The sequence below is a fragment of the Triplophysa dalaica genome, chromosome 1, assembly GCF_015846415.1.
Source record: "Triplophysa dalaica isolate WHDGS20190420 chromosome 1, ASM1584641v1, whole genome shotgun sequence".
Lineage (NCBI taxonomy): Eukaryota > Metazoa > Chordata > Actinopteri > Cypriniformes > Nemacheilidae > Triplophysa > Triplophysa dalaica.
Genome location: NC_079542.1, coordinates 8,613,493 through 8,632,569, shown reverse-complemented (window position 1 = coordinate 8,632,569; position 19,077 = coordinate 8,613,493). Strand labels below are relative to the sequence as shown.

The 19,077-nt window shown below is 38.0% G+C and overlaps 1 protein-coding gene across 1 annotated transcript; it reads right to left on the bottom strand.

Moving 5' to 3' along the window:
• Positions 1-260: 260 nt before the first annotated feature.
• On the bottom strand, positions 261-18,635 carry ppp1r14bb (protein phosphatase 1, regulatory (inhibitor) subunit 14Bb). The gene is made up of 5 exons (XM_056751133.1): positions 18,476-18,635; positions 17,892-18,156; positions 3,218-3,301; positions 3,017-3,049; positions 261-2,515 (listed from the first exon to the last, which is right to left on the bottom strand). The coding sequence occupies exons 2-5, from the start codon at positions 18,090-18,092 to the stop codon at positions 2,447-2,449; spliced, it is 387 nt and encodes a 128-aa protein (XP_056607111.1). The 5' UTR covers positions 18,093-18,156; positions 18,476-18,635; the 3' UTR covers positions 261-2,446.
• Between the last annotated feature and the right edge of the window lie 442 nt (positions 18,636-19,077).

The window sequence follows — 19,077 nt, the reverse complement described above, 5'->3', positions numbered from 1 at the left end:
AACTCGCTTCCTCAACGGACCAATAAAAAAGAAGAATGAAAAATCGCGGAGTCATCGATGTTAGTACAGTCATTGAACTGGCCAATAGTTGTCCGAGTACATACAACATAGCCTACACTACAAGGCTCCCTAATGCGTATAAAAAAATACAAAAATTACGAAAGATTATTACATTGATTATAAAATATGTTTAAACATTCAGTTACTACTTATTTCACATCCTTTTATTTAACAAGGAAGAACAACTGCCACACAATAAATGTAATTTAACAAATTTTTATTAAAGTTGCATAAAAGTGTAACAAAATTGGGCAAAAAATAACAAGTTAAGTATTGCTACGAGATACTTTTTTCTACAAAAAGGTGACCTTGAGCACAATTGTTTTTACATTTTATCCTAATTCTTACACTTGCGGTTCTTTATTTTTAATCCTCATTAGGGATGTAACGATTCACTCAGCTCCCGATGCGATTCACGATTCTGATCTCACGATGCGATTTATTCACGATTTTCTTACGATTTATTTTTACAAAAGGAGTCAAAACATTTAGAAATGAACAACTTCCCTTGCATTATTTTTTAAATGCTTCCCGTTTCTTCGTATGATAAAATTGTGTTTTATTTCAAATTACAAAACTAAACTGCAATTCTAAAACAAATGAATAATAGAAAAAGTTTCTTTAATATAAACAAACTAATACTATCTGTGCTTTTCTTGGATTTTTTCGCATTTATGAATTATCACCACGTCCACGTTAAGGTTTGCAGTGAACATGGCGACCCCTGCTGTTCAAGAATTGTATTGCGATTCAGCTCAAATCTCAACCGATTTGAATCGTCACACATTATAATCGATTTTCAATCTGCTCACTGTGAATCGTTACGTCCCTAATCCTCATGTTTCGATTGACAATGAAAGAGCAAAAAACATTATCATTACATGACAATGATAAAAACTGACAATTCCACTTCATGTCATCTAAAAATCCCTCTGTGCCCTAAAGCTAACTTTTTCTTCCTAAAAAAACTGAATTGAAAGTACAAGAGGATTTTGTATCCCACACCCTCAAAGAGTTTTCCCAAGTAATGTTTTCGTCATTTTTGTTGTATATTCCTCATACAAATGTTTAAATTCATTTGAATTTCATAACATAAATGTGACTTAAGGCAACATCTGAATGTTGAAAGTGTGATTATCAGGTAAAATAAAATGCTTGAGGAGCAGGTGAAACCAAAAGAGAAAATGAGAAGTGGGGGTAGAAGAAATAATAAGTGAGCAGATGGAAGAAAGATCGACGGTGTTGCAGAGAGAGCCGTGCAATAAAAGTGCTGAATAACTTTCATTGTACCTCCTGTCATGTGTTCCACCAATAAACTAGTTATGAGGATGGACATCTCACATATGATTTAATGTCAGCAAAAACCTTGTGTGTAGTGAGAACATCTCCATTTATACACTTGCTGGAAATGTTTAAATGGTACAAGCACAAAGCGTGAAAATTAGCCCTCTTATTATAGCATTTGAATGGCTGAGACAAAAAGACCAGATGGCTTCCTAAGATGATTTAGCAGAGTCACGTGAGAGGATTAATTCAGAATATACGCTTGGCAGCTTGAATTACGCACTGCCACTTGTCTTTCATGTGCACGTTGTTTCTCTCACCAACGTGCATATCCGAGATGTGTGTAAAGAAACACAGATGATGTGTGCACGTGTGGTTGTTTCTCTTGATCCCTGAGGGTGGTCATTCCCAGGAGTTTCAGAGGGTGGGCGTAGGGAAGAAAAAACAAGAAATTAAAAAGCCTTATATTTCCTTCTGCACAGCTTCCTCCCTCTGTAAAAACCACAAAGTAGCTTCATCCCTTTTACAACAGCGTCATTTGCTCACTTTACAAGAAATGAAAACGTTTCATGAATGTTGGTGCTTAAGCCCTTAACTGCGCAATAATCAATTTTAATAGGAACAGGAGAAGCAAAAACAAACAATAATTTATCAAGGCTCCTCTGACGTCATCAAATACCAAAGATCGTCACAGTTTTACAAACAACAGCAAAATTAAGTCCATGTGTCACTTGTGACATCACAGAGAGCTCTGAAACTAAATAAAAATTCTAAGAAAAAAAAACATTCTATGCATTGATACAAATATGCACAGAGATGCACAACAATATGAAAATATTATGTCTTAAACACTTCAAAACAATTAAATCTTTCCCCCTTTACAAAAAAGTGAAATAGAATAAAATAAAGTTAACAAAATGAGAAAAATAAGCCCTGCTTATAAGGATCCAATTGGCTAGACTTTCTTATAACTTAGCCTCCATATTCTCCCCAAGGGATGAGAAGGAGCGATGGGGTTGGAAGAGCACCTGCTCAGGGGTACTCACACCCCTTAAACTGGGATGAAGGGATGGGTCGGGGAGGACTGGAGGTGAGAGGAGCTTTATTTCTTCTGAGGTGTACTGAGCTTCTGCATGCCACGGATCCGGTCAAGCAATTCAGTTACAAACTCCTACAGTAAAAAAAGCATAGTTAAAAAAGAGTGGCAACAGAGACAATTTAACACCACTATTAGTAAGCGTGGCGTGGTATTAAAACTCACAGATGGATACATCAATACACACATTCTACACATTTTCCACCTCTTGGATGTTTATTTATTTTTTTGTTTTAATTCTTTCAGTTCAAATCAGGTGCGTTTAATTGTTTCAAACTTATAGGCACAAAATCTAATTTTTGCTGCTGGAAGTCGCAAAACAATGACAAAGGCGAGGGATGTTAGGAAGGGATGTTACGCTGGTTGAAACTACAAATTTCTTTGGATTCCAACATTGTTGGAATGTACGTACACAAGTTAATAAAATAACTCTTTGCTAGTGGTTTTAATGCACAAATTGAACATATTATGCATTTATAGTTATCAACAGTAGTGTAAAACTCCCATTTTTTCCTCCAAAATATAAAAAGAAAATTCAAGTTCAATGTGGGCTCTGCTATTATATCATGGACTTACTTCAGTTGGCTTATAACAGTCTACCAGCAGGTCCTGTTGGATAACAAAAGAAAGACTGTCATATAGATATAAAGTATTTGGAAAAACCACACCTTCAAATGTAGGTCATCCAACTGGAACTCGGAGTCGAAACTATAGTTTATAATTAAATGTTGAACAGGTTGTAATCTGTAGTCCTGAAGGTTTTATGTGAAAGGATACCTTGACACAAGCAGCACGGTCTGAATCATTCTCCATGTCCAACAGTTCATCCACATCAATCTCCAGCTCCGGAATCGCTTCCTCCTGTGACACAAACACATACAAATGCCATTATAAAACAGAAAACATCCATTTGGATAAGAAGATGGCTAACTGGTAGTCGCACAACTATTCTTGGAGATCTTCTACAGTATTCCTCTTGGAATATGTTTTAAATATCCTTTGGACATTTCTGCTCCCAGAGGACGCAGAAAACACGGAGGAAAAAGTAGCTAGGCAAAAACAAAGGAATCACAGTGTCATTGGTTACATGCATGAATCTGGAATGTATGTTTAAGTGAAAGGGTGGGTGAGTGTTTTTTTTTTTGCATCTAAAACTGTGGAACCGTCTTTAAAGAGGTTTAGTCTATTTAGAGTAGTTCCTTGTTAAATCACCACCGGGGTTGATGCAAGGTCAGTGCAGTTCTGCCATCTCACCACAAGGGTTCTCTCTTGTGTCACAAACACATTTAAACATCAGCCTTTGAGCACATTAGAGATACCCATAAATTGAGCACACACATGATAAAAAAAGATACAATAAAATGTTTTAACACTTATTTTTACTAGCAGATTAGGAGTGGAAACTTTACAGCCCGTTTCAGTTTTATGGAAGCATGTCTCCATTCGTCTTACTTTCCACTCGAGTGGAATTTATGAATCTCACCGTTCATAGCAATATTTGTTTTGTTACTCACTCGTGTGATGTTGAGATCAGTGTCTCCCCACCCGAGAGTTTATGTTGTTGTATTGAGCTTTCTCAAAAGCATGTGAATAACGCTTGACTAAAATGATTCATGCAACATTGCACATATATCCTGGAAAGGTCAAACTATTTTTTTGAGAACCACTTAAATATACTAATGATAGGAAAACGGGATAGAACATATATTTTTCCCCTAGTCCTACACCATTTTCACCGTTTGGAAAGCCAGGTTTAAAGTTAAATTGTTAGGAGGAAAATAAGTCTGGAATGATGTAGAAGTAAAAAAGTAGATTTAGGTAATAATCCCTTTATTGTCTTCCACAAAGTACTGACTGTTCAGAGCACAAAAGTCACCCTGATACAGCAGCACATCTTTAGGGAACCAAATGTAATTTTGACTTTCAGATAAGCATGTTTGTTTTGAGTAATGCTGCTTTGTTTGCCTATTTTTATCAGTCTATTTCACATATATGGCCTTGAGCCATTGGCACGGCGCTGGACGTGAAACAGATCCATCTGCTTTTCTTACCGCTGGTCTGCCTGTCAGTTTGCATTGTCACCCCGACTGCTCCCTGCTCGCAAGCTTCTACAATTCAAACTGCTTATGTTTCCTTATAAGTTTGAGTTCTATTCTGTATTTAAATGTAAAAATAGGTGGACGCACCAAAGCTCAATTATACGCTGCTGTATTTTTTCTTCATTTCGTCCCTTCAGTCTTTCTTTCAATAAAGTTGTCTCGTTCAATAAAGACTGGTTAGTGTCTCTCCCCACAATCCTCCCCCTCTCCACTCATCTTTCTATAAATGGCCTTCACAACACTTTCATCCCCACTTCACTCTCATGTTCCCTCTTTCTCCCTTCTACAAACATTCAATCCCTCAAGACCTTTTCCAAAACACTCTTTATATTCAACTTGCGCGCACACACACACACGACTTATGTACGCCACAAGCTCATTGTGGCTTTGATGCAGTGATTCATGCACCATATTAAAATACATTCTGTCTGGAGAAACAAGCAGTGCCACAGTGGCAGTGGAACATTAAAACTGGCCAATGTTTTACTATGGAAATCAAATAGCACTAGCCAAAGTAGAGCTGATGCTTTTGTTCATTAAAACACTTTCTCTCTTTTTCCCTGTGCCGCTATAAGCGTTTGAATGCTCTCTTCCTCCCCCTTGGTTTGGGCTGCCCAGACCAGCTGTCACTGCACCTGCCTGACTGCCCCTTGCCCAAATCTCAACACAAACACACATACTGATATTGCTGTGGCACCGTCACATTTGAATGGAGCCTTTAATTGTTCTTTTGAATTGACAAACCTTTAATTTGTGCATGTAACTCAGAAGGATTTATGACTAAAATCTGTGTGTGTGTGTGTGTGTCTGTGTAGGAATGAATGAGCTGTAAAAACCACTTGAGCTGACTGTCAGGAAGTGGAATGTGAGATGTGCATGTGTGAGTGTGTGAGTGTGGACAGTGAGAAAAGAATGCAAGGCACAACATGTGGCAACCATGTGCTACTAGTCATTCACAGAGAGAAAAATAAAGTGTTATGATAAAAAAATCAACATGAGAGCAGGAAATAGACAATAAGAACGAAATATAATCAAAACGTCTTAATACCGTATGATCAAACAGAAATTATTCTAACTCACTCACATAGAGATTAAAATATCCACGGATAAAGTCATATAACAAAGTATATTTACATGCACAGACAAAAATGACTAATAGGCTATGGATACGTCTTAAAACAAGATTGCTAAATCTGGTAAATGCATTAAAACCTCTTAAATATTTAATATCACAGACTACTACATAGTAGTCTGTTCTCATGTAGGGTTTCTTCAAAAGTGTGTGCTTGTATATTGCGGTGACTTTGCTGTTATATAACATTCAAAATGTTAAATTGTGATTCATTCTACATCTACATGAATTCGCAGAAAAATCTCACAGGAATTCATAACTATTTTTCGAGGGATTTCACACGACCTTATTAGTACTTTTTACTTTCGCACCAGTTATGTTAGATTAATGGGTAGGGCATCAGTATGGTCCTTTTTTAGGTTTCTCAGCAGAAGAAGTCTTCATTGTTGGGTACACTTACAGTATTTAGCGGTAAACAGGAGACCACAAATGTAGTTTGGCATTCTCATTTGCTAAAAAAGCAAAGGAAAACGTAACGATAATGTTTTCATCACTATCAACTAAATGACAAAAATGGAGAGAGTCTGATAACGGCACTTAAAAGAGAGAATGACGTTAAATTTTCCGTGTCTTCTATAGATGCTGTATAAAAAAACAAATAAGAAACCCTAGCGATAACTATTTTTTATTTGTTGCAAAGGTAATACAGTGTAATACAACGTATAGTGTTATAAAAGAACAAACGTTAATAAGAAGAGAATATAAAAAACTTTGGAGGTTTTACAATGCTGATGACCATTAACGCACTTTCCTACTAATGATACGTTATTGTACAAATTACATCATACGAATTCATTCGAATGAGCCACCTCATACAATATTAACAAATTCCAAAGAGATCAAGTTGGAAATCAATTTAGCTTGTGTAGTTAGTACAACATGCAGTTATTTGTCAAGACACAGGATAAACACTTTCGACTGTCATTATGTATGGCATAGAAATCATTATGCCAAACACAATTGTCAATATAGCAAACATGACATGAGAATTTTTAGCATTATTTCTGACTTTGCTGAATCACAAACTTTTCATACATTGAGTTTAAAGGTTAAACTGTATCTTTTCATTGTTACTGTTTAGTTCCACCCTGCAGTTTGGGTCTATATAATCTGAACTACCAGCCTATATTCTAAGAGCCTGAAAACCTGACAAAATGATGTTGTATAATACTGAAATGTGTCATTTAAGAACATAATAACTTGCTTTCCAAGCACACGTGTTGTGCTGAAGCTCTCAGACTGAACTTATTATGGATTGTAGTCTCATTGAGTCAGGCTTCTACGTATCATCGCGAAGTTCTATCAATTTTACAGCTTTGTTCTGACCAAAAACTGCCAATGTCCGACCAGCAACAGCAATATGGTTCATTTTATCAACTTAAGGGCACAAAGACAATAAAGACATTCAAACTCAAATAATGTGACAGAATAATTGTCCACAGTTGTTCAGAAAACGGTGAAAAATGTAGAAGTATTATTTCACAGATGTAACATTCAAAGGTGATACCACAAACTTGACAAACACTGGAAAATCTTTGTCTCCGTCTCATCCTAAATGGTGTGTATCAATGTGAGTCAACCTCTCGGTCAACATTCAGGTGTGTTAGTTTGCATTAGCAAGGGCAGACATGTCTACCCTGGATTTGTGGATGACTGCGTTCATGTCTTGAATTTCATGCTGATGCAAGTGTGCAGCATATGTGAGTTTGTGCATCTACATGTGTGTGTTACAGCACTACAGGTCTCAACAGTCAGGGTGAATCTGATGTGACAGTATGGGAGTATGACGGTCTCGGTCACAGCATTTGACCCACATAAACAGATGCCCTCATCACTGAGGATGGTGGCTGTATGACTCCTGACTGGGCCATTGAGGCGCCAGGCATTTCCTGAGCCAAAATGGTATGAATGGTATCTGGGCAATTTCAAAGTTTCAAACACAAAACTACACTTCTGTCATCGCATATTCATCTTAATATTGTTTCAAACTCGTATGACCTTCTTTATTGCATAAAGTGCAAAAATGATGTTTTGAAGACTACACATGGAGACCAAGGACATCAGTATTCTCTTTTTACATAGTATTGAAAAAGCATTCTTTACGCAATATGGAAAGTCATACTGGTCTTAAATGGCATGAGGGTGAGTAAACTATAAACAATTTTACCTTTAAGCTCATGTAATAAATGAGAAGAACAAAAACTGACGTCATGTTATAAAGGGCAAAACTGTCAAGCATCATTCAACAAGCTTTAACCGTAGAGAGATTTACACCTCATTCATCAAGTTATTCCAAACCTGTCCAAGTAAACAAAACTTGCTTAGTTGAGGTTCCAGTAAAGTGTCCTGACTCTCTTAGCATGTACTGTTTTGAGCTTCTCACGGATCGTTGGATGTGTGTATTCGCTCAGCGTTGACAGAGTTGCTTGATATCTGATCACATATTTAAGAGCCAGCTCTTTAACCTGTGGGTGATGGCTGGGGGGATTGCATGTGTTGGTTAATCTTTTCTTACGAAAAGATATGATCGTGGAAAGGAAGAGGACAAAGATAGGGAGAGAGAGAGAAATTTAGACAGGAAGAAGGAAATGAGTCAATAGCGGATTCAAAGATTTTCACCAGAAGCAATAGATCACTGAAACTGTAGAGCTTTACCCACATTTACTCTCTCTTCGGGTTACAACAAATATAATGAAAACCTTACTTTATATACCTTGGCGACAAATAAGGTTTGAGCCCAGGTGTGTGGATTCAACAGCTCTCTAGTGAAGTAATTTGGGTATTACCAACTTTAAACTGATGATAAGAAACCCACATCCTGACCAATAAGCAAAAATAAAATGATTCATATAGTGATTAACTGTTTCTCCGAAATAAGCAGGCACTTGTTTATACACTCAATTGAAAGTAATGGCTAATATGTTTAAACCCACATGGAAATAAAACAGCTCAGACAGATTTTTAGACGGGTAACATGTAACTGAGAACAGTGAACATTGCTGATGTTTTAGGTGTCCGAAACAGAAGCAAGAAGACACGGCTGCCTCTCTTCAGCAGCAGAGATGCATATCAAGAGTTGGCAAATCTAAACCTGGGAAGAATTTATCTTGAAAGATGCTAGACTTTAACACAGTGCAGGCCCTGCATAACTAAAACAGTAAGATGGCAACATGCGGGCACTTTGGACTTCATTCATAAATATCACGGTTTGAATGGAAAAACAGAGTTTGATCTGACTCTAAAAGTTTTGATCCAAGTTGGTCCGATGTCCTGTCCAGACATAATCCTACAAGAAACCCACATATAAATTTTTGATGGACTTTTGAGGCTGTTAAAGGCACAGTTCAATTGTCATCATTTACTTATCCTTAAATTGTTCCAAATCTGTATAAATGACTTCATTCTGCTGAACACAAAGAAAGATATTTGGAATTTTTTTAACAATTTTCAGATCTGGGACATGATTGACTACCATAACAGTTTCTTTTCCTACATTCTTCAAAATACGTCATTTTGTGTTCAACTATTGATAGTGAATTATTTCCCAGAACTTAAAATTGCTAAAATTCTCCCAAATATCTTCCTTCGTGTTTAGCAGAACAAAGAAATGTAGACAAATGTTCAAAAGCTAATAATATGTATAACGAAATGCTCTTTAGAACTGGTCCTTAAATATGCCCTGATCCAGAGTTACTTAAACATAAAATACGCCAAAGGAAATTGTGATTCAGACTTTTTCATGGAGCTTTCAATAATAAAAACATGCATACTGTTGAAAACAGTAAAGCACAAACTTTAACTTTCAGTTTAACTTCCAGTTAAATTAAAATGGGAAGGGACATAAGACATTAAATCATTTCACCTACTTTAAACCTCTCATTACCCTAACTAACCTATGATCTTTCTCATGCACATAATGCCCTAACATTGATTTTTTTTTCTTAGTAATTGCTGCAGTCTGACATTGTGACAGACAAAAGTGCTGGTAACAGAGCCAGTAGACCTGGGCTAGGGACACAAGCTGCCACATGAAAGAATATAGCTGGGGTGTATTGGGCCAGTGAGAGGTGGGGGTGTATCACACCCGCTGTCTCTCAAAATCCCCATGGGGTTATCAGCCATCAGCACACTGACGAATGACAAACAACACACACACAGAAGTGAAGGGGTGTTTTTAGCAATCATGTGTGTCAAAGTATGGGAACACTCACACACAAAACCAACAGGTCACTATGCCATCAACCTCTCACTTCCTTCTCAACAAATACAGCAAAAACTAAAAGGAAGAATGTGACATTTACATTAAGCAGACGCCTTTATCCAAAGCGACTTGCATATGAGGCAAACAATGGAAGCAATTGGAACATCATAAGGACAACAAAAAGCATAAGCGCATTAAAACTGGTCTCATATAGCCTACTACAGTATACACAGCTAAGATTTTTTTAAAGGATAGAAAGAGTAGAAAAGTAATAGAAGTCAGAACTAATCGGTCAGGTGCTGACAGAATCGATGTGTTTTCAACGATTCTGACAGATGGCTACAGAATCTACTGATCTTGTAGCAGCGGGCAGATCATTCCACAAATGTGGAACAGATCCAGAGATTGTACTTGAGAGTGATTTATTCCCTTTTTGGGATGGCACTGAAAGACGTCATTCATTTGCAGAGCGTAGGGATCTGGCCTGGACTAGGACTTGCATAGCATGCTCGGACAGGAAAGGTCTATTTTTCCTAATGTTGTAGACGATGAAACTACAGGACCAAGTGGTACTGGCAACATGATCCGTGAAGTTTAGCTGATCATCGACTACCACTCCCAGGTTTCTGGCCGTTCTGGAAGGTGTGATAGTCGATGAGCCTAGTTGAATGGAGACTCGGTTGTGATGAATCTTTGGGTCAGCCGGGATTACAAGCAGTTCTGTTTTTGCAAGGTTCAGCTGCAGGTGATGGTCCTTCATCCAGAGCGAAATGTCACTCAGGCATGTTGAAATGCATGCAGAAACAGTCAGATCATCAAGCTGAAATAACAGGTGGAGTTGCATACTGTATCATCCGCATAGCAGTGAATGGAAAAGCCATTTTTCTGAATGCCAGAACCTAGGGATGTCATGTATACGGAAAAGAGCAACGGTCCAAGCACTGAGCACTGAGGCACCCCTGTATTGAGATGTTGGGACTCAGAGACCTAACCTCTCCAGGATACTCTAAATGACCTACCTGAGAGGTAAAACTTGAACCATTGTAGCACCATTCCAGAGACACCCATAGCCTTGAGGGTCGACAGGAGGATGTGGTGGTGAGATGTGAGAATGACAAACATACATTAGAGGAAAGCATCTGGAAAAGTATTTAGTCTATAGCAGGAAAGACATATGCGATAGAGTAAGTCAGAAGTGTATTGATTGGAAAGACTGTTGAAAGCAGTCAGTAAAAGGCACACGGGGCTCATTAAGATAAGTGATAATGACCTCACACAATGAAACATTCGACAGTTAGTCTATAAGCTTAATTAACAAAGTCCACATTCTGTCAGTGATTTAAGACTTTGAGAGAAAAAGAGAGCAAGCAATATCCTTTGGCTCTATCTGAATCTCTTCCTCAGAATATCCCTGGCATCATTTTTTTCAATATATCTGCAACATAAGTTAAATGCCCTTTATTGTTTATCATATTGCAAGAATAGGTTGATGAGTTAATGTATGTTTGTATGCAAAGCCCTGAAGCGAGTTAGCACTTTTGCTCTCCCAGGCTCAATTGACTGAAATATGATTTTTTTTACATTCTTTTAATTTCTTTAAAATTTGGTTCTTTTACCTAAATAAAAAAATCTAAACAATCACATGTGAGATATTCAAATGTGTTTGCATTAGTGTGTTTACATGCACAAAATAAACGGATATCTATAAAAATGTTTTCATGTGTTAACATGCATAGTAATAAACTGGCTAGGCATAAAACTGGGTTTACATGGAAGATTGAGACCTGCCGGGTTCCTCGCATGCACTGATGTCAATTGTCCGTTCAGTAATAAAAAATTCAGCTGGAAAATGGTCAGAAGCCTTTTATTTTATATCTCTTCTCAATATTTCTTCATTTTGACGTTTCTACATCAACTGCATGATTCGAGAGCGGAACTTTATGCGTTATTTTACTATTACTTCTGTTTGGGAATTTTACTATTGCGCTGTCAGACATGCGCACATAAACAAAACTGAGAGAAAATTGGTAAAGGCGTTTACATGCAGCGCGAAAACAGAGTAATGGGCAAATAACTACCCCTACCAAGCGGGTTTTGCTTACACCGTATTATGCTGTTTTACGCGTTTACATGAACTATTGGTAATCAGCTTATTAAACATAATTGGAGTAAGATTGTGCATGTTAATGGACTCAATGTTGATAACTTCTTATCTCAATGGTTCTACGTGTTTCTTGACGAAATATCATATGACACTAGAAACTTGAGAACCACTGAGATTTGAAATGATCAATGACATGGCTAAAACTAATATTATGGATTGTTTTAGATGTAATACAATGTGTATACACGATTTAAGGTTCAAAAATGCTGTATTGTCCACATACAATGCATGTTTGTATCTCTTCTTTGCCCCGTTTCTCTGAAACGCACAGATTTTTCACAAAGCTCATCGCTGTGAAAAGCGAGGTGTGCTATAATTGGCCAGTTAACCAGTTTGTAGTGATTGGTCGAATACTGCAAGCGTGTGACGGAAAGGTAATGGCTCTGACCATATTTGGAACATCAGGTTCCAAAGCAATTGTACTGACTGTACTGACTTGCGTATACCTTTGGGCGGTCTAAGGCAACTCCTATCACGAACTGACGTGGATTTGTGGGGATGTGGTTACACAAGGTGTTTCATACTTGTCATATACATGCATGGGCAATTTATAACATGCGCCATATGACCCATTTAAATTTAACGATTCTTTGGTTTCAATTTTGCCTAATGTGCTCACAATACACACCTATTGTTTTAATCCACTGCAGTCATTTGGATTACTTTTATGATTTGTTTGAGGCTGGTATATGTACATAATAAAGTGACAGATAAATTTATGAGCAAATCTATCATAAAAGTTTGAGAGAAGTTTCATATTTTATTGAACCATTCCTTAATCTCCAAACTTCCTCCCCAGTCGAAAAAGACTACAAATCATCAACCTTTAAATGTGACTTTGAAACCGCAAAGCATTACCATACTGGCCCGATTTACACGTCAACAACATCTGTTTGGTGACCACAGACGTTCTCGGCCCAGTAACAGTGAGGAGGAAGAGGAAGTAGGATTAATCAATTAGTAAGAAGTGTAAAAAGTTCATCAAACATTGTACTGTTCCTGGCAGTGGAGCAACTCCTGGCCCTTTGCTATCATTGCAGAGAATCTCAACAAGAGTGGCTTAAGTTTATTTTTAACACAGTCCCAGATTACCTAGTCTGATTTTAACATTTTGTGCAACATTTAAAGTGGATTTTGTGTTATGAACTTCCTATGAAGGCTGTTAAACTGGAGTCAAACGCAAATGTTAAACTAGCATTTGATCTTTATAGGCACTGGAAGCCAGTTGAATACAAAAGGGTCGAAAATAGTCACAAAAACTAAATTACAATGCAGAAACCTTTAAATCTGAGTACAGTGGAGAATATAATTTATATGAAAGCTACAAGAGCATGTCCACTGCCCCCCGTCCGAACATAGAATGGACAAATCAGATCAATCACTGACAAATGAAGACAGACAGTCAATACGAGAGTACGAGACAAATCTACAGTTGCACTGAAACCAGATACAAAGAGATGGTTGATCAATGCCAGTCTTGGGCACTAAATAGATTTGTGATAGAAGACCGTCAGTCATATGAGCCCATTATGAGCATCTGAGAAACATATCAATCAATACTATGTAAGAGATATTGCATGTTCTCCAGTCTTTCACGTCCTGGCTCTGTGGTTCATACTTACTTAAGATAAGACATGTTGAAGGAGAGCGAAAGAGAGCAAAGGTGATAGAGAAAACACTAACAGGGGAACCCCTGCCATTCACAGACACACAATCTCTCTCCCCTGCTCTCGTCTGTTGTTTCTGGAGCGGAAAAAGCAGGCAAGCATTCATCATATTCCCTGGTTTCGAGCACTTTAGGATATTCAGTCTGGCTGCCTGGAAGTCAAGTGTGCATACGCATGTCTGTCCATGAGTGTTTCTATTTGTAGCGGATTCTAGCTCGAGTTATTTCTGAATTACCCAAAATTCTACTTATCCACAACAATATTTCCAAAACAGCGTGCTCACATTTCAAAAGAGCAAAGACGTTATTCACATTTATTTTAAAACATTTCACCTATAATACAGTCAGAAATGATATATGTTCTAGTTTCTGTAATTATAGGCTTCTGCCAGTTATTATTACCACAAAGAAAGCCATTTAGAAGCGTTTTACAATCATTAACGGACAGAAGAGAACATGTTAGTGTGACTACACCCTTTGACCTATTACATGGCTAGTGATGTCACAGGTGGAGTGCAGATGGACTTTCAATGATATGGATAAGACTAAATAGGATTCGACAAGGATGAAACAGAAATGAAGGAGATTGGTAGGCAGAAAACATTACATGTTCAGAACTACTTTATCCATGCATTTCAGAATTCAGATGACACTAAATAGCACTGTTACAAAGTTCACAGGCAAGTAAAACACGCTAAACCTATCTGTCACCTAAACACACCCTACTCCATTGAAAGTGCAGTACAGTTGTGCTACAATTTGTACATCTCTTGGCCTCCGTCTAGTGACTTTCGTAACACAGAAGGACTTAACTGGATTATTTAGCAGCTAAAGTGCCAGACAGTCTGTCTGTATATAGAAGTAGTTCACTTTGCTGAATCCTCTGCTCTTGAATTAGACTGTTTACAAGGGAAGGCTATTTTCATCCTTATTATGTATTCCCAGTGTAATAACTGCCGACTGATTCCCGAACAGGGATTTTCTTATTGCTGCTTGGTTTTAAGAAAGGACATCCTTCAGCCAATATTAAGAACAATCGATCTCCCTCTATCTAACTGGTCACCTTATGGTTCGTGGTTCTCTTTGAGAAAAGATCACAACCATATATTTAGATGATTTATAACATGGAAGATGCTTTAATTGAAGTCACCGAGAGGCTGCTCACTTTAAAGTGAGGATAGTACTCGTGTACACTGAATCAAGGCAAGTATACTTCTGTGATGTACATCTGTGTAAATATACAGATCACTTACGCAAACTGTTGAACATTTAAACGGATATAAAAGATTGAAGTTTTTTACCAAAAAAAAAAACAATGGCTGCGTCTCAACTACAACTAAGTATTTCATGAGTATTTATTTCAATAGGAAATTTTATGCAATAAAATAACATCATGATACTGCGCATGCACTTGTTGCATATTGTTTGCTTATGTTAGCGTTAACACTTAAAGGAATAACCTTAATTTCATTATTACCCTTTTTGCAACCTAATTTTTTTTTATTGAATAGTCACAAGTCCTCCTGTTTTGCTTTGACTCCATTTCTACATATTGTGCTTTTGCAAATCTCTAACAGAAATGCAAAGCTGACCATTTAAATATTACTGACTGCGCTCTCAGCAGTATAGGAGATGCACTGGGAGACAATGGACGCGTTTAAACCTGTTCTTTCCCTGCACACACAGTCACAAGCAAGGAAGTGCTTCATAATCAGTAGAAAGTGAGGAACTGATGTATGTAAATGAGGTTTGTGAGTGTGTTATGTGAAATGATGCATTGGAGATGGAGAAGATCTGAGAACTTCACACAAAGCAAATAGAAGAGTTCAACATCCTGTACACTGTTTATCAAGGCATGTGTGCACATGCAGAGCCAGACTGCTACAAAGCGGTGGTCACAAGACCTTTACTGCCCTCTGAAAACATCAGACAGTCACAACATACACACGCTTCCTGTAGTTTTGCCTGTAACTGGCATTTCCTAAGCACATGACTCACAGCTTAGCAGTCTCCATTGTGTAGCTTCAGCCCAAAGATGCCAGAAACTGAAATTAAGCCTCTCATTCTCTCATGCTATCTGTCCAAGTATGTCGAGAGATTCTGCATTCCCTCTCTTTTACCTTCATCTTCTTTGCTGATTCATTTCAAAGTAAACAAATCCGCAGCGGTTAACAGTTAACAGTCACAATGACATTTAAGTTTTTATAAACATATTATGTGCGAGACAGCACGTGCAGTTGTACGTGGCAAAGTGCAACACACTTTGTGGGTATCAATGAGAGGAAGGGGGAAAAAAACTCAACGCCATCCTTGTGCCTCTAGCCAAAGCCACAGCTGTCCCTCTCTACACTTCCCTCCCTCGATCTCTTTTCACAGACCGTCTGTTGGTCTCCATCAATGATTATCTGTTTCCTTCTCCCTTGATTTTTGCATCCTCATTTTAACTTCGTATATTTCTTTCTATAGTTCTCTATTTTAAACAACTCCACATCACCCATTGATATCTTGGCTAGTTGGCATATACAATGACTTATTACAACCATAATGGCGTAGCTTGATGACATTGTGAAGGAGTGTGGAATGATGGGATCTGTCGTCTTCAACTCCACCGCTGATGGCCACCAATCAGACGGGAACTAGAATTCATGTTAGCGGATGAGTAAAAGTAATAAAGTTTATAAATGTTGCGTATAATTGTGGTCCATATAAAAAAGTGACTGCTCGAAACAAGCTACTGGCTTGCTGGACCCTAGACACTTTTTCCGGAATAGACATGTGGTTTCTGCATCAGTAAAGGCGGTAACAAAGGGTAACCCGGATATGACGCCATTGACGGGCGACTGCACAGAATGCCGATTTTCTCACGATTTACAAGTAGATGGAAACATTTGAGATAATGCAAGTAGTACTTAGCTAAACATAATATATAACACTGGCCTAGAGGTTTTTGGATATTTTACTGCATAAGTGTTAAACACTACACCTTTAACACCCCATGAACTAAGATATCAAATATTTAGATTACATTGTCAGCAGTCTTTAAGAGCGCACTCGCATACAGAGCAAACAGAGGTTGACTTAAAAGCCATTAAACTCAGTTGGTGATTTCATAGGGTTTTAAAAAGTTTTTATGGGCTTCCCTTCCTCTCTGTATGTTTTCTCCTCCCTTTTATTATATGTATCAATTTTCCTTTACCACCAACCCACATCTGTAACATTGTTACTTAAGTGATTTGGACTAGTCTTCATAATAACACACAATCCATATCCAGGGAAACCAAATACTTGCTCTTGCTATTACTCTCTCTCTCTCTCTCTCTCTCTCTCTCTCTGGCACTATGCCACGCTGGCTCCCCGTGTGCCAACACTGTGATATGACGATTTAAGTCGTTTTTTTAATGAATAGGATTATGACTCTCAAGAGTCGCCACATCATTGCTGTTTGCTAAAAAGCTAGTAAATTTTGCCAAGCGGATTTAAAGCGCAGAGATATTGGAAAAGGCAAGGAAGCGAGTGTCTACGTTACTTTCTGTGGTTTGAAGTTTGGGGGAGGGTGCGAGAGACCAGAGTTTATTTTTGGGGTAGTGCTATATTCCCTGGGTATTGCTATATTCCCTTTTTGTTTATGGTCAGGCATCAATTGTCCTACGTAAACGAAAGTTGGGATCTGAATGATTTAATGAGTAAACAAAAGCTACTGAAAGTTGATCATGTAAAGATCACTTAATTGTTTCTTTTTATATATTTTGTTGCTAAACAATTAGACACTAATTTGTATATTGAAGTAAGCAACAACGATACAACAATGGTTAAACAAATATATAAAATAAAAACAACATGTTTGTATCGCTTTTTACGTGGGTGCGTACGTTCTGACGTCACGGCGCATTGTAACCGAATAACACGCAGGTAAAATAAGGGGTTCGAACTTAACTCTTAAAATCTCTGAGAACAAAAAGTGGGTCAATTTCAGATACAAATACATTATGTGCATTGTCTCGAAAAATGTAGCAATACAACTTGAGCAGTAAGGTTGGAAAGCGCACTACTCTTTGGGATCGTAACACACTGACGAAAATAACATGCATGGTTTGCCCTACAACAAGCTAAAACGGACTAAACGGATTGATACGGACTAAAGGTCCTGACACGGCTAATTTATATGTGTAAAGCCTTCACGAACTCTTACCTCACAGTCGTAGAGATCCGTTAGCTGGTCAATAATCCACTCTTCCAAATTAAGTCTCTTTCTCAACTCTTTCCTGTCGTATTTCACCGTGACCCGTCCTGCCTTTCGCACCGGGATTCCGGCTTCTTCAGTCGAGCCGGGTGGCGTCTGGAAATAAACGCGAGCTTGCTGGCTCGACTCTGGGCTTGTTGCCGCCGCCATAGTCCTCAAATATCCTCTGAATCACCGGCTGATAGAAGATCTGATTCTCTCCGTGTCTGATGAGCTGGACAGATCAGCGTGATTTAAAAGCCACTTCTTAATGTGTTATTGTTTTCTTATAGCAAAGCTTAATGGCATTTGGCAAGTATTTGATAGTATTTGTAGAGTCATATAAAGTTATTTCTAAAAACGTTTGTTTGATTCTCTTGTTCTTGTAGGTACAAATAACCGTATCGAGCAAACCGCGTGTCTCCTTTGACTTTCAAAAGTAACATAAATCACGTTAAACTCAAGAGTCCTCCCAGTGGCCTACTATAATCCAAATTAAGATGGAAGCCGTTCGCAAAGATTTATCCGTGCATTTAAATAGAAAGTGTACAGACCTTTAAATGTTATCCAATGTTTAAACAACGACAAAAGACAGTGCAGTGTCCCACGTCTTTCTTTTACTGTCTGTCTTTTTTGTACTTCCTTTCCCCCTCCTCTCTCTTCCCACTCTGCTTCCCTCACCCGAATGATGTGCGTGTGTAACCCCCTCGGAGACACGGCTGTCCTCTCTCTCTCTCTCTCTCTCTCTCTCTCTCTCTCTCTCCCCCGTCTCTCTCTTCCTTTCCCTCCCCCGTCTACGCTGACTTAATAAATTTACTTACCCTCACTGCGGGCTAAATGCAACCAGATAATCCTGTTGTTCTATTCAATAGTTGAAAAGATTGCTCATTTGAAGCTTTTTATTTAATTTTATTTGCTCATTACTCGTTTTATCTTAGATCTCACACACCAGGCCTGTTACATATAGAAATCTAGACGATATAAACTATTTTATTAGTCAATACAATAGCCATGACAAGTAAAACCCTTCCCTTTGTTTTTTGGATTACAAAAGTTAGATTGCAGGTAGTTTTATCCAAAGGTAACTTAAAGGCCATTCAAGCTATAAGTTTATGTACCATCTCTGGGACAGAACCAATGATGTTTTTATTGCTAA

What these genes read in the sequence shown, in the direction of transcription:
- ppp1r14bb (XM_056751133.1), bottom strand. Translation starts at nt 18,092, where the DNA reads ATGGCGGCGGCAACAAGCCCAGAGTCGAGCCAGCAAGCTCGCGTTTAT. An exon ending in ACCGTGCTGCTTGTGTCAAG is followed by an intron (nt 3,050 to 3,217) that starts GTATCCTTTCAC and finishes GTTATCCAACAG; the next exon opens with GACCTGCTGGTAGACTGTTA. An exon ending in ACTGTTATAAGCCAACTGAA is followed by an intron (nt 2,516 to 3,016) that starts GTAAGTCCATGA and finishes TTTTTACTGTAG; the next exon opens with GAGTTTGTAACTGAATTGCT.